The sequence below is a fragment of the Zophobas morio genome, unplaced genomic scaffold (assembly GCF_036711695.1).
Source record: "Zophobas morio isolate AGI-343-1 ecotype UQ-CSIRO unplaced genomic scaffold, CSIRO_AGI_Zmor_V1 ptg000017l, whole genome shotgun sequence".
NCBI lineage: Eukaryota > Metazoa > Arthropoda > Insecta > Coleoptera > Tenebrionidae > Zophobas > Zophobas morio.
The window spans coordinates 12,336,447-12,363,921 of NW_026972122.1; the positions used below are offsets into that span (position 1 = coordinate 12,336,447).

General features: G+C 36.5%; 1 protein-coding gene across 1 annotated transcript; it reads right to left on the reverse strand.

The window, feature by feature from the left end:
- Window positions 1-5,895: 5,895 nt before the first annotated feature.
- Window positions 5,896-8,904, reverse strand: LOC135129941 (uncharacterized). The gene is made up of 4 exons (XM_064057210.1): window positions 8,841-8,904; window positions 6,902-8,548; window positions 6,061-6,112; window positions 5,896-6,001 (listed from the first exon to the last, which is right to left on the reverse strand). The coding sequence occupies exons 1-4, from the start codon at window positions 8,902-8,904 to the stop codon at window positions 5,896-5,898; spliced, it is 1,869 nt and encodes a 622-aa protein (XP_063913280.1).
- Window positions 8,905-27,475: the final 18,571 nt, after the last annotated feature.

Sequence of the window (27,475 nt, forward strand, 5' to 3'; positions counted from 1 at the left end):
AGTATGTCTGAACTAACTTCGTACGAAAGATGTTGACAGCTTGATTTTATAAATAATTCACAGTAGATAATGAAATGAATAGTAAATTATTGGGCAGCAATTGTGATCCTTTATGATTACATCACTTAAAATAGGATCTTTGTTCTAAATTCTAAAATTGTTTTTTGTACAACAACTCGAAATAGAGGTTAGAAGAAACATCTGTCAAAAGCGATTTGTTGCGCTGGTGCGGTACAAGGATGGAAGTGAAATAGACATATACAGATGAAATGCATATAACAAAGATGAAGATGTGGTGATCACACAAGGATAGCATTATACTACTCCTCTTGACGTAGAAAACGACAACAGATAGCTTCATGTCTAGTCACAGCTTTCAGTTTGAGTATTGGTATCTATTTATTATATGATCTAAGGGTGAATGCAGATATTAATGTGCATCTGTATAAAGGATTCCAAATTTAAATAAGTACACTTGGTGGCTATTTTGCGAAAAAGGTTCATATTTTGATTATTATTTTTTATTATTATTTTCTTTCCGTTGAAATAGTTGATATATTCACGATGCTTCCATCGTGAATATATCAACTATTTGACAACCGGAATAGGTACTAACTTGTATCGGCTATCAAATTGCTGTGTCTCAATTAAATCTAAAGCACTGGAGATATAAGACTGTTCCTGACTTGTAACACTCCACCGATTATAATATGACAAAAGTATTTCAAAATACGATCTCGTCGTGTCTGTGCTTTGCGCTTTAGAGTGGGAGTAGTTGTGAGCCCTCGCTTAGCGTCTTTCCTCACCTGACCCGAGTGAGCGCGACCAGAAATCGGCTTGCATTTTGTCCGAAAACATGCGTTCTGTTTTATCGCTTTATAGCAAAATTTTGTAATTTACAACGTCGCAATTTTATATACACCGTTACGAAACATTGATCTTGCTGCCCCCGTTTGAATTTTTTGAAGGCGTCATTTAATTGCCGAGTTACAAACGCTTCTTTTAAGCCAATTTTATGTGATTTTGTTAATTTTTATTGCAACAGTTACTTATCAGATTTAAAAAATTCGAACGGTGGCAAAATGCCACATCCTTTGACAACACTCAATTAAATTTTCAACTATTTTTAACCATTAATAAATCAATGAGACGAAAAATCATAACCCATTGCACGGGCTACTTTCGGTGTAGAGGCGGAGTTGTGTACTGTTAGTAAGCGTCTCAAAGAAAAAAAGAAGCAAATGGTGGATCGTTCGATGGTTGAAGGGTTAGTGACTTCTGTGGAGATAAATGACGAAATGGCTGCATTGGAGCGGATGAAGAAATTGTCAGAGAAGTGCGCTGAACTGTTGGTGTTTTTGTCTAGTGATAAGTCAGTTCTTGAGTTTAAGAAAGATGATTTGATGATGCTTGACAGTGTTAATAAGACTACTAGTGATGAAATAAGTCTGTACCACTTATTTAATAGTTTGAGTGTTCTTGTAGCAAATAAGAGTTTAGATATGCTTATTTTTAGTGTAAAAAAGTTGGATGAAATGGCAAAGTTAATTGATGATTTGAGTGAAAGGTACTTACAGTTTAATCATAAAATTTCTACTACAAAAAATGAGTTGGTGGAATTGTCAGAAAATTTTTCTCCTCATGTTGATGATGTAGTAAGGTCAAGAAAATTGCCTACGATTGTTGTAACAGGTGCAGATAATGTTTAATCTTTATGGGGATTGTATAATTTTGTATATATGTATTTAAAATACAAATTTTGTTTTTATTTAGAAACTAAGTACGTGTCACCTTATTTTCAATGTCTTCGAGTGTCATTTTGCACAGTTCATCGGTGCAACATGCCCCGCCAACTCCTATTATCATGACTACCTAAAATACATAAATTACCATTCATATAAATGTAATACTCGTACAATACCTTAAGAAGTAAATAGGATTCATCGGGAGCCTCTTCAAGAAATCTGTCCATCTGATTTCTATCGAACGTTGGATTTTTTTGGTTTGTAACCGTGTTTTCTCTTTAAAAAAGCACGCGATTTTTGGATACTTTGAAATATCCGTATTTTCGTTCAAAAAAATTATAGTTTTCAACATGCTGTATTCACACCACAAGCTTAAAGGAGACTTTAGTGTTGTACTCTTCTCATAGAAGTACGCTAACATCAATGTTTCGGATAACATGGAATCATCCTTTGTTAAACACCAATCCTTAAATGACTTGTATGACAATTCATACCTTTTCTTCGAAAATTGAAAACAATCTGTATCTAGATCATTTTATTTTCGATACATATCTAGATGTGTATCTAGATAATTTTAAAACTATCTGTCCCTAACACTGGTTGTGAGTTCCACAATTGCTTGTGTTGGGAAGGAATTTTTCCTAAAACCAAATTGCTGTTTAGAGAGTAGATTGTTTTTTTCCAAATAGACCGAAAGTTGCTGAACAATTATCTTCTCAAAAATTTTTTACAGTATAGACAAGATAGTTATAGGACGAATATTATTTAAATCTTCAGAATCTCATTTTTTATAGATTGATATGATTAATGATGATTTAAAACAGCTCGAAAAAATACATTTACTTATACATTCATTAATCAACTATGTTATTGGGATGATTAGAACATTTTTCACAATTTTAATAACTTCTGCATTAAGCTCATATACATCTTTGGTTGATGAGTTATTTAGGTTTACAAAACACTCCCTTACTTCATGAAATGTGACTTCTTTAAATTCAAGTTTGGGAGCATTCCCAGTGCGTTTCGTTACAATCTTGTACTCTTCTCCCCACACATTCCTATCTACCTCCTCGCATACTCTCTTCCACGCCTTTTCATTCATCTTATCACTTTCTCAATCGACTTTTTGGCTTGTCTTGATTTCTTCTGGCACCTCATCAATTCCCTTCTCTTTCTCAAACATTCGTTCCTTTTATTCGCGATCTCGTCCGTGCAGCAATACACTCCTTTCTTCTTTTCCATACTCGTCCTCTTTGTATGTACCCTATCACACGTTTCCTCTAACGCTCTCATTGTCTCACAAATCAATTCCTTCCCATTGTCTATCGTCTTCACTCTCTCCTTCATGACTTCGGCCAGTGTTTCCAATTTCTATGTTTTAGCACTCTCTATTCTTTCATTTTGCTAGCCACCCCCTCCGTGCTGAGTGTCAAGTCAATATGCGACTTCTGCGAGACTCGCAGGAAGGTTTTTTCCATTTTTTTTTCATTTCCACAGTTATGCCACACCATACATCTCTCAGCCATCCAGTCCTCAAGTATACTACTTCTTAGATCATTCACTGTAGAGGAACCCCGCAGGGGTGACTTCGCGTTGAAGTCCCCTGCGACCACCACGTCCCTCTCCCATGTATTCACACTTTCACCCAGAACATCAAGGAACTTCCTATATCTCCCAATCTTACTATTGGGAGATATATAATATCCATACAGCACCCATTCGCTAAATTGGACCTATACGAAACCTCCTTTCCCAAACATCATTTCCTTTTCGTTTCCTCCACACACTCTCACCGCCACATCCACTCTGCTCCTTTAACTCTTTTTTTGTTCGACTATGAGTCTACCAGTACATTCATTCACTCCTTCCTCTTGAACAATTTGCCTTTTTTTTTACGAAACCTTGACCTCCATTGGTTACGATCTTTTTATTGGGTTCACTCACCGTTAGGATGTCGCCCCCTAATTCCACTGCAGTGGCACTGTACATATTTAATTGTATGATTTTAGTTGCCATCCCGCCAGGATGATCTCCTCCGCGTTTGGCCTTCATATTTTTTAATTTGTAGATATTTCTGGGTTAGTGTTCTGTGTCCTTCGTTGAGGCATTCTGCACAGTACATTGGTTTGACACAGTTTGCTGCTAAATGATTTTTGTCGCCACATTGTCTACATAAATTCTTTCTGTCCAGTCCTTTGCACTCTTTTACATTGTGTCCTGGTGCCCAGCATCTGTAGCATCTGTCTATCTGTTTTCTTTCTTGTATCGAACATTCCATAACCCCTATTCTTACTGTTCCTATTTCTTTTACTTTCTCCGCATCCTGGGGTTTCACGCCTATTGTGGCTATTTGTGTCCCGTTTCTTATTTGTCTTCATCTTATATCTATTCCTATCTTGGGTACATCTCCTAGTTTTCCCTCCAGGGCTTTTGTGATCTCGTTCGTTGTTACGCTGGCCATGTTGATAATTTCTAGGACAGTTATTCCTGGTTTGGATCCCGATGTTCGTATTTTTGCGTCTTTCATTTTTGATTGTATAGTTTTTTCCATATCTTCCGCTTTTATTCCATTCTTCAATTTCAGTATTAAGTTTCCTGCCTTCGTCTTTCTGATGCTTTTGATTTCCGAACTTTTTTCTATCACTTCCGTTATTTCTCGTATGTTTTTTAACAGGTACACGTACTTCTTGCCTTCCTCAGCAGTTAAAATTATTACTTCGTTGTTGTATCTGCTCTTTGATTTGGCGCTTCTTGATTTTTACCACAATGACGATTGTTCTGACTCATATTGAGATCTCCAAAACTAAGTAATTTATCGCTCGTTACAGTACATTAGGCAGAAAAACCTTACAGAACCAATGTAAAAAATTTCGCTCTCCATCCACTCTCGTTGCTTACAGCATATACTGTTTGGTCATGGTTTGCTGCATTCAACTATGAGTCTAAAATATTTTGTTCCTTAAGAATACAAAGGGCGGGGATTTTTGCCCCGGCGCAGAGCAGCAAAGTGATATGGATATATGTTCAGGTCCACATCCAATTGTCATTCGGATGCTTCGAGATCATATCGCACCAACAACATTGTTTTTTTTTTTTAGGATCATGATTCATGACACACAGAAGACTCATCACAACTAAAAATTAACTCTGTTTTTTCCACCTGAAGTTCCTTAACCGTTGATTCTAGCACATCATAAAAGCTAAATATTACTACAACAAGGATTAATTTGCTCCATTCTCGCAGTCTCCATGGCCTGGGGCTTTTTGACAGTGAGTTTATGGCGTTTGCGAAAGTTAATAAACTATTATGTGTCAGGCCTTCCATTTCTGAATATACATTGGATGTCATTCATTTTAACAAAATTTTCTACAATGTCTAATATTTGTAACGATACGCTCCAGTCCGGCCGCCGCAGAGCGGGTGATCCCCTTCTGCCGGGGCACCAGTTCGGTCGCCCCTTTTCTCACAGCCGGCCACGACTGACGTCGTGTGACGTGGCAAGATAATACGGGCTATAAATGCTCTCTGTTTTCGGCCGAAAAGGTAGAGTGTGCCTCGGCATCAATCGGTGCGCTTTGTCCTTCCCTCTACGCTTCCACCCTCCAGGCATTAACCGGAATACATCCCGACATCCCACAGGCATCAACCTGGGGATATTCGATCCGCCTCCAGGCATTAACCGAGGGATTACCGTCCCGACCGACCATACCCCAGGCATTAACCGGGGGATAATCGACCCGACCTAGCACCGCTCGGCATTAACCGCGGCGTTCCACCCCATAACCGTCGTCCACCTTTTGTACGTCGACCATATGCTTGCGTCCATGATTGCTGTGTATATTGTGTGTTGAATAAATATTTTCCTACCACTAGTGGTTTTCTTTGAAGTCCTGGAAGTTACCGTAATCGACCGACTACCTCAGTACCGAAAAGAGAAAAAACCCGTTACATACTTCAGTTTTATACTTAAGCCAAATCCTTACATTACTTTAAGACTTTCAGCTAATTGTTTTTCATCCTGTTCCCTCAAAGAAAATTTACCGCTTTCACCTCGGCCATCTTCGGTAGGAACTCCAAAATCCCTTGTTTCATTAACACAGTGTCTTAATGTGGTTCTTAGGATTTTAAAATCTCTTGCAGTCCCTCTCATTGTTTTACTTTTACAGTCTGTGCAGCCTCTTGTAATATTTCCGTGGTGTACCCATCTCTATCTGCTCCTTTATGAGTCTTTGTTTCGTACACCCTCACGAGTCTGTTAAAATACATACATGAGGTGTGGGTAATTGAACTATCACGGGCCTAATTACTCACTGAAGAGGGGCCCACTTATCCAAAGCGTCTTTTTTTGAGGGGTAACTGGGACCTAACCTTTATTTTCATTATTACACATATTATTTTGGTTTTTAAAGATAAAAGTTAACATGCAGAAGTAGACGCAATTTGAGTCGACGTACTTTTCACACTTTGCGAACTGGATGGTAATGTTTGACTGTCTGGACATTTTCTGCGTAACGATTCTGTTTTTAACCACTGATTCATATTTACCGGATTACTTTTTGCGGAACATCCGAAATGAGTGTTTTGTTTACATAAATATTCTGTCAAACAAGCAATGCGTGCGCATGTTAGGGGAAATGTGTCTGAGACGGCATACTTTTTGTAATCGCCTCATAAAAAATTAAAAAAAAAATTTAATTTATTTCACCTCGGGCATTTTCTTAGTTAACACAAAACTATGTTTTGAAGCATATTTGAAACGATAACCTTTTTCGCATAAACTAATATTAACACTACGCCATCTCAACCGCACAAGCCATCTCATCTATATACTTAAGGGTGAGATGGCATACCATTAAAATTTTACAACAAAAACATTAACCAAATGTTAAAAAATAGAAAATATTTCTTAAACGTTTATTTATCAAAAAACAAAATAACATTTTCATAAACATATTCAAATGCCGTTAAAAAAACATTAAATACACTTCCAAAAATTAAATAATTAAAGAAAACAACTTTTTGAAAAAGAAACAAAATATTAGTTAACTCTGAAAGTACAATTTTTATTATTTGCAAAGATCACAAATAAACTGTTTTGCTTTTCGAACTAAGCCCGCACATTCTGTGTGGCTTCATTTTCTGCTTTTCTGACATTGAATCCACATTTCGCCACTTTTGGAAACAGTGTATAATTCATTACAAAATATACACGCTGGATCGTCTTCATCATCAGTCTCTAAACGTTCATCGTCACTTTCTCCAAAATATAAATTTTTAGTAACTCTTCGAACCGCAGTTTTCTGCGAGTTTTTCTGTTTGTTTTTTTTTTCGGATTCAACTTTTTTAGCTTCCTCAAGATTTGGCGTGTCGTTTAACACACCTTGTTTGCCTTTTCTTCTTTTCTTTTTATTTTTGGCAAGTTCAGCAATAGGTAAAGTTGATATGTCTTCAATGGAAATGTCCTTATTGGGAGACTTTGTTATTTCTAGTGTTTCTGATAACTGTGACGTTGCAGATGTGCTAGGCCGAATTTGTTCAGCATTTTCAGTTCCTTGTGAGGAAGTTTCATTGTCGCTTAAATCAACATTTGTAACCTCTGATGGAGTAAACATCCAATCGGGAAATACTTCACTGTTAAACGGATATATTCCTGTTGCAGCAAAACCCTTTTCAGCATTTTCTATCGTCGCAGATTTATTATAAGCTGTTTTAAATATTTCTGCTACTTGGTAATGTGTTATGACCCTTCCAGGATGATTCCTTAACCAACTGATGAGTTCTTGATTGTAAAAACTAGTGAGTGGCCCATAAAAACTCACATCAAGAGGCTGCACTCTATGAGTACAGTGGGGAGGAAAACAAAACATTATAATTCCATGGTGTTTTGCGTAGTTCAAAACGTTCAAGTCTTTGTGGCTGCCGTGGCCGTCGACTAAAAGCAGAATTTGTTCCTCTTCTGTGGGCTTTGCATATTTGACAAAATGCTTTAGCCATTTCAAAAAGATGTCTCCAGTCATCCACCCCTTTTCTTGAGTAAAACCTGTTGAACCTGTGGGCGCGTGATCCAACAATTCCTGCTTCATATTTTTCCTTGGAAAAATGAAAGCTGGGGGAATATATATGCCTAGTGGATTCATACAACACACAACGGTAAGATGTTGTCCTCGTTCTGCGCTGCTCAATATGCCGACCTGCTTCCTACCTTTGGTAGCAATAATTTTTGCATTTTTAGATGGCACTGTTGACAAGCCCGATTCGTCGACGTTCCATATTTGATTTGGTTGGAAGTCATACTTTTCAAGGGTTTCAAGTAAAGATTTGAAATATTTTGTTATTTGGGGTTTATTAAAGGCTCTGGCGCGTGCAGCCGAAGTAGCTTCTGGTGTTCTTAACGATAATGAAAGATTTCGTTGCATAAAACCTTTATACCAATCCCAGCCGGCCATTTCTTTAGCTGCAGAAAATTTATGTGATAAACCTTTTGCTTCGGCCACTTGATAAGCCAGTTTTCGTATATCATTTGTAGACATACCAAATAATCTAGTTTCTAGATTTTTTACGTGGGCGACAATTTCATCTTCTAAGTTTTTATCAAACGTGCTTTTACGACCGCCTAGGTAACCCTTTCTCCAGCCATCTGCAATTTTCGCTTGTCGACGTAGTGTCGTGGATGGTACAGAATATATTTTCGACGCTCGGAGCCAACCCATTTTCTTACCACGAACCGCGAGAATAGCTTCTTTCATATTCTGTTCACTCCATGATTGACGAGATGATTTTCTCCGATAAGGACCCATTTCTGACAAATAAAAACATAATCTCAATGGTGTAAAACAAATCAGTACAATAAAGACATGATGGCATACCATGCCATCTCATCTTTAGATTTACTGTGCCATCTCACATAAAAGTACGTTTAAATCGAAAGTCCACCTTTAAAGAATTATCTTGAATAAAACCGTTGGGTTTGTGGTCATGAATTTATGCGCAATTACAATAAAAATAAGAAATTACCACTAGAACCTTCAACTTATCTCAAAATACATCTTACGAGAGTTTTTCTGAGACGGATAAAAGTTTTTAACACTTACCTGTTTCAACAGTTTGCTCAAACATGAAGACCATCTCGCCAGTTAACCTCAAATTACGTAGCATTTTCTACTTACGCCACAGTCACGTGATGGCGTTACTCAAAGCGCTAAATTCAAATTCGAACTTAGTAAAAACGATAGTATGCCATCTTATCTAACATGCCGTCTCAGACACATTTCCCCTACTAAATCCACCCTGCAACGTGTCGCAGCCCAGCGTTGCGAACTATTCAATAATTATTGGTTTTATACAATAATTAATTGGGTAATCCATACAATAATACAAAAACTAGGTCTCTTTATATACAATAATTTTAAGGGATGGTTATTTAGTTCTTTAATTCTTTAAAAAGCATTGTGCAGTCGTTTTTGTTTTATCCCTTGTGAGATTGTTGTTTTTGTTCGTGTGTTATTAACACAAGGTAGCATTGACACATTGACATTTCATTTGTATCGCCCACCCCTTAGTCACATGTGCGAGTCAACCAATCAGCCGCCATAGAATGAATCTTGTGGCGAACCGTCCTACGATTACTGGCGAACACTAGGCGTTCGCGTACGCACTTTGAGAAACCCTGCCTAAAGTACGGTGCAAGCATTAAATTCACATGAGGTGCGAGGTTTGCTAAAACTGTAGCAAAATAATCAGAGAACGAAACTATTTTGGTCGGTAATAAACTCAAAGAAAAATTATCAACTGCAAAGCAATCAGATTAAAGTAGTTCCGATCTGGAAACCTCCTAAAACCCCATCTAAAATATCCGTGTCGCGAACGCAGGGGTTGAATCCACAAACCGAGAAAACGTTGGCTTAATTTTCATAAAAAGCGATCCGTAAATTATTATCGAAAAATTCTCCCCGACGATCTAAAGTTGACGCAAAATTCCTGGCGCTATCTGTTCACACCAAACGCATCGAAAACCTCCTACAAAAAACGTATAAATCAAACGCTTAATAGGTACGGGCGAAATCGAGAACACAGTAGGGTAGCGAGAGCGAGATAAGTTAAGTAAGACTGAGGGTAGACTTACACAAATGCAACATGGAAATTTTTCTGACTTCTCGGTCTCAGCAAATTTTTCTAGGTCCGAATTTCTTCAAAATTCAGCCAAAAATGGCGGAAAAATCGCGAAGCAGACGGACAGCGTGGCCCACGGCACCTCGAAACTTGAACCAATATCGCTTTTGCGCGCTACTGCTTTTATAAGGATTTTTGCACATTTATCTTGTCTCCCGCGACGTTAGCGAGCAATAAAAAGGCTTAAGTTATGGTTTGCCTGGGACGCGACTTTAGGTCTTATTTTGCTGTTTTATAAAATTTAGTTTGGTTTGAATAGGATTTCGTCTCTGACCGATTTACGCGAGTTGGCTGTCAGGTTAACTCGTAAATTTTTTGGATTTTTCAACTTGCATTATGGTTCCCATGTCGTCATCAGTTGGTTGCGTCAGCCTGCTGCATCTCTGTTAGTAAAGGCGGCATTCTTTGATATGTTTTTTATGCATTTGGGTTCAAATTCTAATGAAAGTAATTGCGATTAGCGGTTTTTATGGGTGTACAGTTCTGCGCATCTTGTTCATAATGTCTGACAAGCGCAATGATATTTGATGTTTGCGAATATGCGAATTTTGTTCTTACGTTTGGGGATTGGTGGTCTGATTATCTGTCTGAATGGTACTATGTGCAGATTTAGACGTGCGTGTTAAGTAATTAAGATTTGCAAATTTGCGAATTTTGTTTTTATGTTCTGGGAATTTGTTTTTCGTCTTTTTGTTGCGATTTGCTCGTGAACTGACTTAGTGACGACCCTTCACACAGCCTCGCATATTTTTGGTGTATGAAGCTTAATGTCGGGCTTGATGTTGCCACTGAACCAAAAATTTTCTTCTCTTTATTCTAAGAGCTAATTCCGGTTAACAAATTTTTGTAGACTGAATATAAAGTAAATTTTTCTGGCTGTGCCCATTGAATTGCATAATATTTGGGGTAATCCTTTTTATCTGTTAACGTTTTCAGTTCCTCCCTTGCAAAGGTCTGGATTTGAATAAAATCACTTTCATCCAAGTCAAAAGCAAATTTATTGTCGTATCCACAAATACGCAAGAAATTTTTAATAAACTCGGGAAGTACTGTTTGTACTTTTTCTTCGAGAACCCGGAAAAAATCGTTTTCTGTCGTTAACTGGTTCGTTACCGGTTTGTGCCTTGGTCGTTCACTAAACAGCGTACCTACCTCAATTCCTAAAAATCACAATTCATTATTGATCATACATATCAATATATACCTATGGTTTCAAGTTTGGAGAAGGTATCAACAATAATTCTTTTGATTTCCTTGGCAGGAACCAAGGTTCCTACCAAATAGTAAGAAACAGGGATTTTCCAATCACCATCAATGCTTGTTACCATCAAAGTGATGGCATTGTTAACAGGAATTAATTCATTTCGCCTGTTATCTGCTAAATCTAGGAGACCTACTATTTTATCTGTCTTTCTATCATAGAAAAGATGACTCTTGAGTGCCATTTCGTCAACACACAGGGTGCAATATTTTTCAGTTGTTTTGACATTTTTGAGTCTGTGTTGTATTACTTTTAACATGTCTTCATTTAATCCAATAGTGACTGAAATATTAATTAGTAGGCGCCATAGCACGGTTTTCGACGGTAAACAAAACGTCTTCTTTAAAAGTCGATATGCCTTTGGACTTGGAAAATACAAATACAAAGCAAACTTTTTTAATTGTGTAGAGTTTGCTTGTAGACCCACCTGTAGTCTCAAAAATGGTAAGCATTCAGATGCCAATTTTTTTTTTTGCTAAATATAAAAAATCTTTGTAACGTGGTCTAACGACGAATTTGTTTTTTAAGATCAAATTTCTGTTGAAGCCGTTGTACCCTTTTTTTGGGAAGTACAGTATAATCTCACTAATCCGGCACTTCGATAGATTGGCACGTCCAATAATCCGGCACCCTCCGCCTACGCCTCCCTCGCCCCTATACACCTGTGCGCTTCGGTCTGCCCTCTATGAAATGCTTTACCTTATTCGTTACCTATGAGTTTTTACTATAATCCTGTAATTCGAACATTCCAATAATCCGGCACCCTCCGGTTTTTAATAGTGCCGGATTAGTGAGATTATACTGTATTTATTTATTTCCTCAATTTTACTTTACGTGGGGTGTTTGTTGATGGACTTTGAGGAGTCTGCGTTTCCTGAAATGCTTGGGCACAACTTCGTTTTCGCGGCCTTTTGGATGCGCCAATGTTTACAGAAGTCTGCAAAAAAAATTGACAATTACGATTTGTTTTATTTCAATTAAAAAAATATATTTGGAAATGATTCGCATCAAACAAACCTGTGATATAGTTGATACTGGACGGCTTTTAGCATCGATGTTGCTTGTATTTTCGCAATGGGTGATGGAAAATCTTCAAGAAGAGATCTTTTTCTTTTTCGTCTATTGACTAATAAAGTGTTTGCTTATTGTTAGTTTATACTGACTTCTGAAGGATCATCAGACAACGGTACTGCTAGTACTTCTTGACTAGTTAATGGAACACAATGACATTGGTCATTATCAAAATATTCATGGATCTAAATTTTTAAATAGGTCATATTATAATACTTATGTACATCTAAAATATGCTCCATCGTCAAAACAACATACATTATGTACACTGAATAACATAACAAAACAAAAATACCAAGTATAACATAGCATTTATATTGATTTACACTGAGGTACAGTATGAATAAAATTCATGGAATGTATACAAACAATGAGTCAATAAGAAAGTTTTTAATAAAATATTGAAATTCTTTGTATAACAATTTACTTTTAGACTGTTCGGAAGTGAATTGAAAAACTTATGATAGATAGATATTTTATTTGTGCTGGGATACATAGTAAGTATTTGCACACTATTACAATCATTGAACATTAACCATTTCTAAAGAACTGCTCAAAAATTCATCAAAATTGTAGCAACATTTATGTGACAAATACCGTTTAATGGTGTTTAGAAACTGTTTAGTAGGCATTATTTTTATCTGTTCTGGTGTTACATTAAAAAATTTAATACAATAATAGTTTATGCCAGTTTTAGATTTTGTAAGACGTAAAGGTCTGTTGTAATTGTGGTACCAATTTAATTTAGGATACAATTCTGTCCTGTCTTTTATACATTCTAAACACTTAAAAATAAACATTGACGGTACAGTTAGAATGCCTAAACTACTAAAATATTACCGACAGTCCTCACGATAAGCTAAATTGGCTACTACTCTAATGGCACGTCTTTACAACTTAAATAATCTGTCACACATTGACGTATGACCCCATGATAATAGGGCATATTCCAAATGACAATGCACCAGGCAAAATATGCTACTCTAAGAACCTGCATAGAAAGACTAAGAGACAAATTACGGAGTAAGAAGATATTTCTAGATACCTTTTTGGGAACCTCATCACTATGATTATTCCACGACAGTTTAAAATCTATGAATACGCCAAGATATTTGACTCGTTCTACAAAATGTTCCGTAATTTTTTTACTGTTAATGCCTAATCTATTCACAAAGAACCATGATTCAGTACTCGCGATAATTTGCTTTTTTTTTTTAAATGTGTCTTCTCTCGGTGAGTCTGCAAAACTTACAGTCGTATCATCCGCATACATCATAACATCAACATTTTTTAAATAATAGGGTAAATCTTTTATATACAACATAAACAGAATGGGACCCAATATGGAACCCTGCGGGACACCATAGGTAATAATGGACTCATCAGAAAATGATCCGTCTACCTTAACACACTGAGTACGCTTTGTTAGATATGAACAAGTAAGCTTCGTGCTAAGCGGATGAAAATTATAATAAAGGAACTTCCTTATTAAGATGTCGTGAGAGACGCAATCAAAAACTTTACTAAGATCCAGAAAAAAAGGATTGTATGATTCTTTTTGTTCAAAAGCTTGTGATACTTGATTAACAAAATTGAACATAGCTGCAGAAATTGAAGAACCTTTTCGAAATCCATACTGATTTGGAACAAGAATTTTTTCGTTTTCTAAAAATTGTAATATTTATTTTAATAATATTTTCTCAAAAACTTTTGCAACTATAGGTAACAGAGATATTGGTCTATAATCATTCTCGTTATTAATATCTCCCTTCTTGTATACTGGTATAACGAGAGCTCTTTTCAGACAATCTGGAAATATATACTCTTTAATGCATTGATTAATTACTATAGTGAGTGGAAATATCAATACATTTTTTACTCTCTTTAAAACAGAAACAGTGAATCCATACAGATCTTTCGAATGATTATTGCGGAGAATATTGATTGCGTAACTTCCACCTCAGAAACTTCATCAAAAATGAGAAATATATTGGTGTGCTGTTTTATACAATTGATATCAGTAATTGGATCGAACGTTGGCAAAGGTAACGAATTTACTATATTGGTTGCTACATTAGAAAAGTGGGTGTTAAATACACTTGACACTAGGACACCACGGTGGTCTGAAATATGTAAATCAACAGGGATTGTGTTTAAATTATGATTGTTAATATTTGTGAAAACATTATCAAGAGTGGTTGTTAATCTAGTTCTAAAACTAACTATAGGATACAACCCATAACTGGCGAGTAGTTCACATAACATATTTGCATCTTTATCATTTATGTTAAAGTGTATATTAAAATCTCCGCCAGTTGTTATCTTCTTATTTCTAAAATCTATTTTATTATTGACCTTTTTTTTTGTGAGAGGGAAAAACCCATCATGGGCACCCGGCGCTTAGGATCAATCACACCGGGTAGTGCCGGACTCTTACCGGCTAAAAACTCCTCCCGGTTATGACCGGATGTTGTCATCACCGCCGCCGGAACCACCAGAGTACTGGCATCTCTATCGGCGGGGTGGTTATTGGTCTTCCTCTCATGATAATAGTGACTGCCATCTTCTCTCGTCTTTTTCTTTGGAGCACTTCCTTGATGAAATCGTGCACACATTTCCATCGGTCACAGTCGGCTATTCAAAAACTTTATTGTCACAGGTAATCTGTATAAATAAAGCATTTCTGGTTTTACCAGAAAGTGAACAAATGTGAAAACCAGTAAAAAGTTGTTATAACATTGCTAGGCCTATACTAACAAAATCAGATTCCTATAGTGCCTAATTAATTAATAAAACACCTCCAAGGAGGACTGTAAATAATGCACAATATAGATGTAAATAAATATAACTATTAATCCTACAAAAATTAATAAGACATAAAACCTCCGAAGGAGGATTGTACATAATGTATAATATAATTAGATGTTAAAATATTACTCCTAAAGTATTTTTTAAGAAAAACCCCAGTAAATTAAAATTTAGATGTAGGTAATTTAAGATGTTAAATTTTAAGATTTTAGACCTAAATTAATGAGCGCACTAATATTAATTAGTTAGGATATATATTAAGATGTTTATAATTAGGATGTAAGTCTAAAATGTATAATTAAGATTTATAATACATAATTAGATAACAAGATATAAATTAAGGAGTAAATATGATTAGAATTAGTAAATATTAAGTTAGTTATATAGTTATATAATAATAATGATGTTAATTAAGGAATTTTAAATAATCTAAATTACTTTTGTTTCAGACTACGTCGCTCCATAATGTGGATGATGTTACTCACGTTCAGCGTCTCATTGATCTGTGTTTGAAAAGATCTTTTCCGCCCATTTTGGGCACCACAGCATCGTATGCTCAGCATCATCTCTCTGTCCGCAATATAAGCATACGTCGTCCGAGCTTTTCCCAATTCGTTTGGTGTAACAACGAAACAAGCCATGTCCAGTTAGGAACTGCGTCAAGTAGTACTCTGTACATCTACGAGTATGTGGACAATCTATCCACTTTTTTAAAGCCGGTATTAACTTCTTTGTCCATTGAGCCTTCTCTTGCCCCTCATCCCATCTTTGCTGCCATTCCTGTGTGATATCTTCACGCACTGTTCTGCGCTCTTCCGCTCTTCATGCTGCTGGTTCTTCATTACCGCCATCCTCTTGTCCACGTTCCGATCTTCTTGTTTGAAGTAAATGTCGTTCTTCCGTCAATAAATCAATGGGTGGTATTGCAGCCACCACCTGCGTCGCTTCCGCCAATACCGTTCTGTACGCACTTATAACTCGTATCAGGAACTTACGTTGGCAACTCACGAGCATATCACAGTACTTTTTAACCGTGCACACACTGTACCATATCGGGGCCGCATATAGTAGCACAGAATGTACAGCTCCACACAGTGTGGCTCTCTCCCTACTACTTGGACCTCCAATGTTCGGCATCAATCCCATGAGCGACGCCATAGTTTTCTCCGCCTTGGCAATGGCAGTCTTTATGTGTTCCCCGAATCTTACATTCTTGCTCATCATGATACCCAAATATCTAATTGTTTTGGATATTCCTACTCCTTGATCCTCTTCTTCAAAACTAAAGTTTACCCCGGATATCTTTCGAGGTCCTTTAACTACCACAGCTTCCGTCTTGTTTCTTTCGATCGTTAATCTGTGCTTTTTCATCGCTACGTTTGTTCGCCTAAGGGATTCACATACTATGTAATTTAACTCATCTACCTCGTCTGCAACTGCTACCAGCACAAGATCATCATGCTCGTTACTCCGTCCGGCAATTCCATGGAGACTATGTCATCGTACAAGATGTTCCACAGAAGCGGTCCTAATACCGACCCCTGTGGAACTCGGCCTTCCACTTTGATATAGGGGAATGTGGGGCAAAGCGGACCCTTTAACACATAATAATTAATTACACACTCGATGGTATCCTAGTAAAGCTTTTGTTTGCGTGTACTAGAAGATATATGTGTTAAGTATCAATCCCTAATTTTTAAATTTAAGCTACTGCGGCAGTGTTACGGTTTTTTTATTTTTTAGGAAGGTCTGCAAAAGTTTTGCTTTGCCCCATATATGGGGCAATGTGAAAAAAAATGAGGGGCAAAGTGGAAATTTGAATCATCTGTAAAAATAGTTTATTGTAATAATAAATGATTGAAATATAAAGAATAAACAAATAAAAAAAAATCTCAATGGAACAAATTAAACATTAAAAAACAAAAACAAAGGAACTCATTTCGCCTTTAGTTTATACTAACAAAAATAGACTACAGAATTCAAAAAACATTTTTAAAAAACAAAAACAAAGGAACTCAATTCGCCTTCAGCTTATATTAACAAAAATAGAAACTATAGAATTCAAAAAGCATTTTCGTGAATTATATTATTTGGATTTTGCCATGTCTTAGTTTATTTATCTTTACCTTGCTTACTATTTCTTCATAAACTATTTCACTTTCGTCTGCCACGTCAGGGAAGACAAAAATATCTGTAGTTTGCTTATACTGTCTTAGAAAGCTTACAATTATACAACCATTTTCTTCAATATTTGTAATGTATGCTACAAAGTGTTTTTTTGTACGATATTTTTCATCGGTTAATTCAGTTAAAAGAAAATCTCCTTTTTTTAACTTTGTGGCTGGATTAACCTTCTCTACGTTAAAGGAAGACTTCTTCGACAAAAGTTCCCAATCGGTGTCATCATTAATTGTATTCTCACTGTCGTCGCTGTCGGATGAATATTTCTTATTGATTTTTTGAGATTTTTTTCTTTCGCTTTCTAATGATATTTTTCTTTTGGTTGACATTACTTTGGCAGGGCGTTTAGATTCTATTTGAAGTTTTATTTCCTCCATGTTTGGGGTAGACGTCAATATCATTGTCTTTCCTTTTCTTTTTCCTCGTACTGAGTCTTTTCGTGAACCTGCTCTAGGCAGAGGCAGCAGATCTTGAGGTGTCCAATGGTTATTCGCTTCATGTGAAAATACCTGTGGAGAGGGTGTTCTTTCTTTTGAGAAACCCGCACGAGGAGATATGGTTCCGTTTGCTTCAGAATTAGTAAAGGCATTTCTGTTCGCTTCAGAATGTTGCTCTTCTCTATTTGTTGTTTCGGACGGTTTGAATAAATCTTCTGGAAAAATATTGGGATTGTATGGATAAATGCCTGTATTTTTTAATCCATTGCAAGCTGTTTGAAGAGTAGCAGCTCTTTGATATGCTCTTCCAAATAATTGGCCAATTTCGTATAATGTTATTACTTTGCCAGGGTTGTTTCTTAGCCATATTCGTGTCTCTTGTTCGTAATATGTGTTAAGAGGATACATAAATGAGACGTCAAGAGGCTGCATGCGATGCGAACAATGAGGTGGCAATACGAGTATGGGAACATGATTAGCTTTATAAGCCATGGAATCTTTAGACCACGATTGTTGATTTGTTGTTCGTTTGTAATTGCGGACCATTTTGATATAATTCTGAAAATATGAATAAGCTTTTTTATTTGTAGTTTTTAGCTCATATGGGGCATAGTGAAAAAATATTCATTTTGCCCCACATCGTAGTAGTTCACTTTACCCCATAGTACCAACAGCCAAGAAAAATTGAGGTTATAAATTTAAGATAGAGAAAACAACTGAAACTCACCTTCAACGAAAGACAAATGTCCCACAAATTGCACTCATACAGAAACAAATTAAAATTTTTTGTAATAGTCTCTATAAGCTTTAGTAAAGCACCCCGTTTTTTTTTACATCCAACTGCAAGAATGTTTTGTTTTTACAATTATGGGTAAACTTGGGGAAGTTTTGGAGGGAAATTACACTAAAGGAACTTTTGGCATGTGCTTAACATAGTTTAGCACGGCAATCCCAGATGGCAGCACTTATTTAGTTTTTAAACAAAAATTTCACTTTGCCTCTACGTTCCGCTTTGCCCCACATTCCCCTACTCATTTCTATTTACTATTATCATTCGATCGTCCAGATAATCTTCTATCAAATTCACCAAGTATTGCTGGATACCTCTCCTTCTTAGTTTATCGACTATTAAACTCCATGTTGCCGTATTAAATGCATTCTTTACATCCAGGGTTACTAAAGCGCCCCATTTTTTCTTATTGTTCATCATGGCCGTATCTATCACCTGTTGGACGGCCTGCAGGATAGAACGTCCTTTGCGAAAACCAAATTGGTTGTGCGCCAGACCCTTTGCCCCATCCCGTTCGAGTTCTTCATTTACCCTGTTCCTTATTAAAATTTCCCTAAGCAATTTAACAAACAAATCGGCCTATATGTCGACGCACACTCAATTGGTTTCCGTAGTTTCGGTATCAGGACCACTCTGGCTATTTTCCAGTCTGTTGGAAATCTTTGTATCTTTAATAGGTCATTGAACATCCGTAGCAATATGCACGGTACTTTCTCCACCATTATTTTAACGGCACTCGAAGTAAGTCCGTCCAGTTCTGGAGCTTTCCCTACTTTTAGTTGACTTCCGGCTTTACGTAACTCCTCAAAATAAAATAATGGCACATCCCGTTGATCAATTGGTGCTCCCCTATCCCATTTATCGTTACTATTTAGGAATAAGGCTTTAACAATCGCCCTGCTCCGTTCTTCGGGGATCGCGTATGGCGTCATTTGTCGTCCGCGTATATTTCTCGTCGCTATTTCGTATCCTTTCCCCCATATATCATCCTCAAGCTCTCGGCAATTCTGTTTCCAGTGTGTCGTTTAGACGCTCCAATTTGTCTTCGCAGTGCCTTTTTCTTGTTTCGATACGTCTCCTGCAGTTCCTCCCTTGTTCTGCCTCTATTCCGACCTGTTCTTGCACCGTGTTACTTGTCGTCTGGCTACTGTGCATTCTTTCCGCGTATTTTCTGTATCCGTATTCCACCAGTACGGTATTATGCGTTTCTTTCTCCTATTGTCCTCCTTTTCGACCAAACATTTGCTGTGAATCTTTACGAGTCATTTATTCACCTCTTGCGGGTCTTTTTTACTATCACCATTCGCCCACACTTGCTGCTGGTATGTTTTTAGTTTTTTTATGAACATCTCCTGATTCAGAAGGGACATGTTTCTTATTACTACCTCTCTTCTTCCTGGATTAGTAGTCTTGCGTATTTCAAAGTAGATGTACTGATGATATGTCAAAATCTCCCCCTCGTCGTCTAATACTTTCCATGACTTGATGTCTTTAGCTATCTTCATCGTAGCGCATGTAACGTCAATATAGGATTTGCTTTCACCACGTATAAATGTAAGTGTCGTTTCTTCATTTTGTACTATGCTGTTAATTTCTGCCATCCACCTTGTCCAATATTCCCCTCTGACATCAGTTGTTGCTGAACCCCATTGGTATGATTTGGCGTTTATGTCACCCATAATGATAGCTTCCCTCTCCCGTGTTTTAACTTCTGTCATAATTTTTATTCTAATCCACCCTTTATTACCCTTTGTGTGATACTTAATTCCCATATGCCTATTTCTAATTTTAATAGCCACATCGAAGTTCCGGTCGGAGAGCCAGTTGTTGTTTTGTTTTCTGACGGCTGTTGCATCAGCTAGGTCGTGTGCCGCTCTCGACCTGCCTAAGTTTGTCTGGAGTACTCTAATCATCATGATCTACGAACACGCTATCCGCGGTCGAGAGTGTTCGTCGGTTTCTTTCCCGGATAATTTTCCGGAAATTCGGACATCTCATCTGATCCTGCCTGTGTCCCTCAATTTTACATATCAGACAGAATGGTGTCTTTGAACATTCTTTCGCTTTGTGTCCTTCTTGACTACATCTACAACGATTGTGCTCCGCGCTATAAGTTTTTGCATTTATTCTTTGATCTGGTGATTTCTTATGGTCTTCAATACAGAATGCATTTTTCCAATCATTGAAACCAGATTAACTTGTTTTCCAAATCATTTGCAGAAAAGGCAAAATACCTTTCCTGTCGTCTCAGAGTAGAACAATCATTCTCTTCTATTTTTCTCACCATTAAACGATGTAAAAAATATATATATTTTTTTAAGCATAGCGATTATAATTTCCATAAGATCGTCCCGAATTTGTTAAATCCAGTTGTTCTAAATTTTGCTTCGGGGAATCCTGTAGATCAACTACAGTAGAATTTGTCAAGTCTCAGTTTGCTGGATCGTTGTCAGTTGCGAGGTAACCTGATCTTCAAATTTTGCTGTTCTTGTCGCTTGAGGCCCTGCTACCATTTCCAGATTAGCACATTTTTCGTTGTCATTGTCATTGTTGTCATTTTTCTCTTCTCTACGTATAAGGCTTGGTTCCGTTTCGGTGCGTGTTATCACAGATCACATATAATTTTCATTTTTAAAAAAATTATCATGCTTGTGTCGAATTTGAAATGATGACCATTTCTTGGGAAGGCATAAAATAAATAAGATAATGCTTGACTTACAAAACGCCTTAAACAAGTTATAGGTTTTATTAAAGATGAGTTTTGATACTGTCGCGCTTCAATAAATTCAATATCTTCGTTATTTTCTGAAAATAAAATGTTTTTTTGGCATGAAACACAACGTTTAACTTGTGCCAAACATTTTTTTGCGATGTATCCCGCAAAATATGCTATTGTACATTTTGCAATTCTAGTTTTTTTCTGCCTAAGAACAATATTTGGTACCTCTGGTGGCAATAAATGAATTTCAGGCAATCGATCCACACCAGCTACATTTTTTGCAATTAAAAAACTGCGCAAATTGCCCAATACCACTAATTCATCCTTTTCGCGCAGTTTGCCCCAGGGGAGTGACGTGCCAGAAAATTATTAAATAATGACTTAAAAGATGCAATGAACTGTGGAACCTGAGGATTTGTATTACGACGTCCGTGACTTCTTATAGTGGAGAAGAAGTTTTCCAGTGGGTCTTGGTTTATAGCCCGAGGCAAAATGTACTTCATAATTGGACGAAGCCTGTCAGTCAAATAAATAAAACTTTTCACAGTTTTAATTAAATTTTTGACTAAAGGGGGAACTTTAAAACGTTTTTTCTTAGAATCATAAAATTTCATAGATTCCAGCACACCAATCGCCTCCATCCAAAAATATTTATGTCCGGAACTTTCGCAGACGGCACCTTTTAAGGGTTTACTGAATGGAGCTATTCTGTTATTTGCATTCAGACTGTCGAAGAGTTTATCCATGAATAAAATAAACTCCCCAGTCTCTTCAGCAGCCTTATCTAACTTGTGAGGTCCTGTATCTGCAAAATATTAAAATGTCAGCAATCATGCGTATCAATACCCCAAGAGGATATCCTTTTCATCATGGATCCCACGCGATCACGTAACACCTGAGTGCACAATGAAACCTTCATTTTATTAATTTTTTAAGGTATCACGTGGGAGTCCGTTAACTTGGGACACATTCTGGTTTCATCAGATGTGTCGAGATAATAAAATTGCAGAATATGGTCCCACTTTGCCACTTTTGATTCACCATTAAACTTAAAATGGAGATTTTTCTTTAATAAATTATTTCGAATGCCCTTAAAAAGACGTGGAACATCGTAAAAGGGAACAATTTCCTCTTCGTTGACTGTGAAACCAAAATAGTGGTTTTGTCTATCATTGCGTTCGGTACCTTTCAGTAGCAAATTAATTGCGGTCTGATTTGCAGACCCTTGGTCACAGACCGTGCCTACGACTTGGAACCCACATTCTTGGCACTTCTCAATATTTTCCGTTATTAATTTTTATAAATTTATAGAGATAGTTGGGCCCGAACTAAATGTGAAGGAGATGGGATGTTTCCATTGTTTGTGGAAGCCCCTCAGCATAAATACATTGGCTGTGTCAGCCAATTTTGGGGCCCTCCCGAACGAGCCAAAGTCCTCGAAACCATCCACATAACGCTCCTTCTTATTGTACTGTAACCCCGGTTCCAGTGCCATCTCGTCAAACAGAAGTACACAGTACTTATCTAGCTCTTTCATTTTTTTGCCCTTTTTCGTAAACTCCTGAAAATTTGTTCATTCAAACCCGCTTTCAGTGGAAGAGAGTTTAACAAATTTGTCAGGGTTCTACGAGAGGGTAATGAAAATATTTTAGAAAGAATGCGATATCCTTTCCCGCATGTCTTCATCAAAGATAAGGCTAGAATCTTGTCATTCAGCGAATATTTTCGGGCCTTCGCCTTAATATTTTGGTTTCGTATCTGTTGAAGTATAAATTCGTAAGTGATGTCGTTCACATGCTCCAACAGGCCAGTGAATGTGGCATTGTTAGCCAGCTTCGCGGCTTCATGTAGCCTTTTTTGAAAAGATTTTGCACTTCGTCGAACAGCAGATATTTTTTTACATGTTCTGTGCGTGTTATTGTACTGGGTCCACGACTGGCTCGAATTTCTTCTATGAATGAACTCCAGGGAGCATGCGCTCTTTGAAGTGAACAGTTGGAAATATTATAGTTGGGGGTAAAGCGGACCCGGAGGCTTGGATTATACAGCAAACGGTCACCAAATTACCCCTTTCTATGCTAGTAGCTTTATTAAGCTGTTTGACACCTTTAGGTGCTAATTGCGTTTTGGAGTTTGTACCGTTGAAACCCCTGTCTAATCTAAGTATGTTCGTGTTCCATCGCTTAAAATTGGATGACGATTTAGTATGGTCTTTAAGTTGTTAAAAAAACTACGACATTACATTTGTTAAAAGAAGTGGCACGAGCTTCGGGGCGTGTCGCAAACTTAAAGCTGGATGTCTTTTTCTAAAATAATATAGCCATTCTCGTCCTGCTTGCCTTTTAATATGCCAATTAGGTGGGATTTTCTCAATTTTATTATGAATGGCCATGTCATAGGCTAGACGTCGTGTTTCAATAGTGACTAGCCCGTAACACATTTTAGCACATTGTATTAAATAACTTTCCAATGAATTTTCTTGCTCAGTGGAAAACACATGTCGAACAGTGTAGTTTGGACCATTCTTAAATTATTATTTTTTGGGTTGTTTTTCTTTTTGTAACGTATCTACAATGGTTTTAATTTTAAAAATGAAAATATTGCATGTAATGTTTCATTGTACCCCAGCATACACAAATATGAAATGTACTGGCAGTTGAAATATATTCTCAATACTTCTATGCATTACCACGAATTATTTTTCTAATTAAAAATTACGTATCAGAAAGTTATAAGGATTGTAGTGCATGCTGTTAATTTTAGTTTACTTACCTTAAAACCCTCGAATCGACGATTTTCGACCAACGCGTGGTTAGTACTTCTCAAGCGCTCATTGGTGCTAATTATGTTAGATTCACGTTTGTCGTGCGCATGGGTTTTAAATTTCCACAATTTTAAGTCGCGAAACTTAAAATGTTACACTGTACCCCATGTCTCACGGGAACCAGTTTTCCCCTACTACATATAAAGTAAGTGAGAGTTATCAGAAAATAAAATCGTGAAAATTTTAACATGCTTTTGTAAATAAATGAACTAGATTAGGAGTTTCTTTTATAAACTTGTTTACTTCTGCTGCTGTACGTGTTTTTGACTTTTCGCTTTTATGTCCAGAAGATTGCCTTTTTAGAAATGCTAGAAGTTTTCGATAATTAGCTATATTTATGTTATGCTTCACACCTATCGTACTTCTAAGCATCGAATAGATAGCCCATAATGAAGATGGCTTAAATTCAGCGTTCATATAACCAAAATATGGCATGAGATGGCCTCTGAAAATGAGCATACAACTATGTGCGTAAAACATTTAATAACTGTTTACCACACCCTAGCACCCTGCGTAAGTGGCTCTCAGCGGTTGATGGCTCTCCCGGCTACACTGCAGAATCATTACGTGCTCTTACAATTAAAGTCAGCGAAGCCAAGGAAAAAGGGCACGAATTAATATGTTCTTTAATAATGAACGAAATGGCTATCAGGAAGCACGTAAAGTGGAATGGGAAAAGGTATCAAGGACTCGTTGACTACGGCACCAATATTCAAAGTGATGCACTCCCCGAGGCAAAAGAGGCTTTAGTATTTCTACTGGTAGCTTTGAATTCTAACTGGAAATTGCCAATTAGTTATTTTTTAATTGATGGCATAGCTGCTTTAGAGAAGGCTAATTTAATCAAAGGTTGCTTGAAATTGATTCATGATTGTGGTGCTAAAGTTGTGTCTGTTACATTTGACGGCACTACAACAAATTTGGCTACAGCACCTAATTTAGGTGCAAAATTGGAAATACCAAATATATCACCTTATTTTCCGCATCCTTTTACCAAAGAGCGAATTCATGTAATATTAGATGCTTGCCACATGATAAAATTGATAAGAAATACTCTTGGCGAATGAGGAGCGCTAAAAAATGATAACGGAGCTGTTATTAAATGGAATTATTCTGAAAATCTTGTCGATTTACAAGAAGCAAGTGGTCTTCATGCAGCTAATAAATTATCTAGGAGACGTCTCCATTTCAAAAAAGAAATTATGAAAGTAAAACTCGCGGTGCAGTTATTTAGTATGAGTGTTGCAAATGCGTTGGAATTTTGCAAATATGATTTACATCTGAAAAAATTTGATGATATCGATGCTACCGCAAAATTTTGCAAAAACTTGAATAATATCTTTGATGTACTAAATACCAGAAATTTTTTAAGTAAAAGTACTGTACTTGGGGTAAACCTTTATCCGAAAAAAATGAAGTAGAATTTTATGCATTTGTAAATGTTGCTATAAGGTATTTAAGTACGCTGAAGAACCAAAATGGCATTAGTATCTTACAAACACGAAAAAAAAACAGGCTTTCGGGGGTTAATAATAACCCTCACAAGTCTTAAAAATATATAGCAAGATCTAATAAAAAAAGACAATTATATGAATTATATTCTCAGCTATACATTTAGCCAGGATCATATTGAAATGTTTTTTTCGGCAGTAGGAGCACGAGGTGGATTTAATAATAATCCCACTGCTGCGCAGTTTGAAGGGGCATACAAAAGGCTTCTGGTCCACGCTGAAATATCTACATCTAGTGCAACAAACTGTTGAAACGAGTATTTTATGTGTCAGCAGTATTACAAGTGGTGCTGCTGTTATGTCCGGCGAAATCAACGGTTTACAAGCCAAAGTAAAATCTGTTGCCCCTCAAGCACTATTTACACATTGCTATGCACACAGATTAAATTTAATTTTACAAGATACAATACATGTCGCAAACTTAAAGAGTGTAGAATTTTTTTTGCTAATTTAACAGCTTTCTCAGCGTTTTTTTCTAAATCGACAAAGCGTACTAAAATCTTGGATGATATTTGCAATAGACGGGTCCCAAAAAATTCCGAAACGCGGTGGAATTTTAAATATCGAATTTTGATTGTAATTTCAAGCAAACGCGAAGAATTATTGGAGGTATTTGACACCATTTTAAATAGTCCAGAATTTAGTAAAGACCACGACTCGACTCATGAAGCCGCCGGTTTCAAAAAAATATTAAATGATTTCAAATTTTTATTTTTATTGAAAATATTTGATAAAATTTTTCAACAGACAGATTAAATTTTGTCTATTCTTCAAAATAAATTATCTGATATTCCGTATTGTAGAAAAAGAATAGAAACACTTCTAGAGACAATTGAAAATTTTAAAAACTAACGAATATGTCTTTGACGAAGTGACAAGTATTTTGGGTCTCCCTTTTAAAAAACGGAGAATTGATAACGAAGAAAATGACAGTATTTACTATAAAAGAATTTTTTACGAAATTTTGGATTTCATTCGAAATCAAATAGCGTGTCGATTTGCCGATTTGAAAGATTTACAATTTTTTGAACTCGTAGATCGAATAAAATTTTCCCAATTTCAAAAGACATTTCCTCATCACTTGTTAAATGGTCTTAATTCAAACTTATCAGACAAGACTAAATTGGAAAAAGAACTGGAGATTTTATATTCCGATCAAACTACTTTTGGCGACTCCTCCTCGTTTCAAGATATGTTACATTTTATTTGTTCCAAGTCGCTCGAAAATATTGTGCCAGAAATTTACAAACTTCTATCTTTAACCATACCAGCCACGTCAGCATCTGTTGAACGTAGTTTTTCAGCTTTAAAGCGAATTAAAAATTTTACTAGAAACTCTATTAGTCAAAATCGATTATCCAAATTATCCGTTTTAGCAATAGAAAAAAAACTGCTCATAAACTTGACTGAAGATCAAAAATTCTATAATCAAGTAATTGACCATTTTGCCAATACAAAGCAGAGACGCATTGAATTGGTCTATAAAAATTTTTAATTTACTTTTTTAGTTCGTTTTTTACTAATAAATAGTTGTTGATGTTTCATATTGTATTTTTTGTTAGAATGTGTTTTTATTTTATAATTTAAATGTTATTTTTAAGACCCACCACTGACCCGGAAATGACCGGCATTCAGGCAAGACTTCTATCTATCATTACGGGTACTAAGACCAAGTAATGATATGCATTGATTAGATTAATAAAGCAACTTTCGAGATTCTAGAATTACAGCATACAAATTAGTCTGTTATTACTCTCTAATCTCACCCCATCCCCAAAAGTCTAGCTTAACTACCGATTATTTATCCGCGCATCACTTGGAAATTGACCTATACTACTCTGACCTACTGGTGCTAATCTAATCTGACTGACATGATCAGACTGTTCGAGAAACTTACGAACAATATGACATGTTCCTAACAAAACAGCTTTTTGAATTTTGACAATTATTGAATC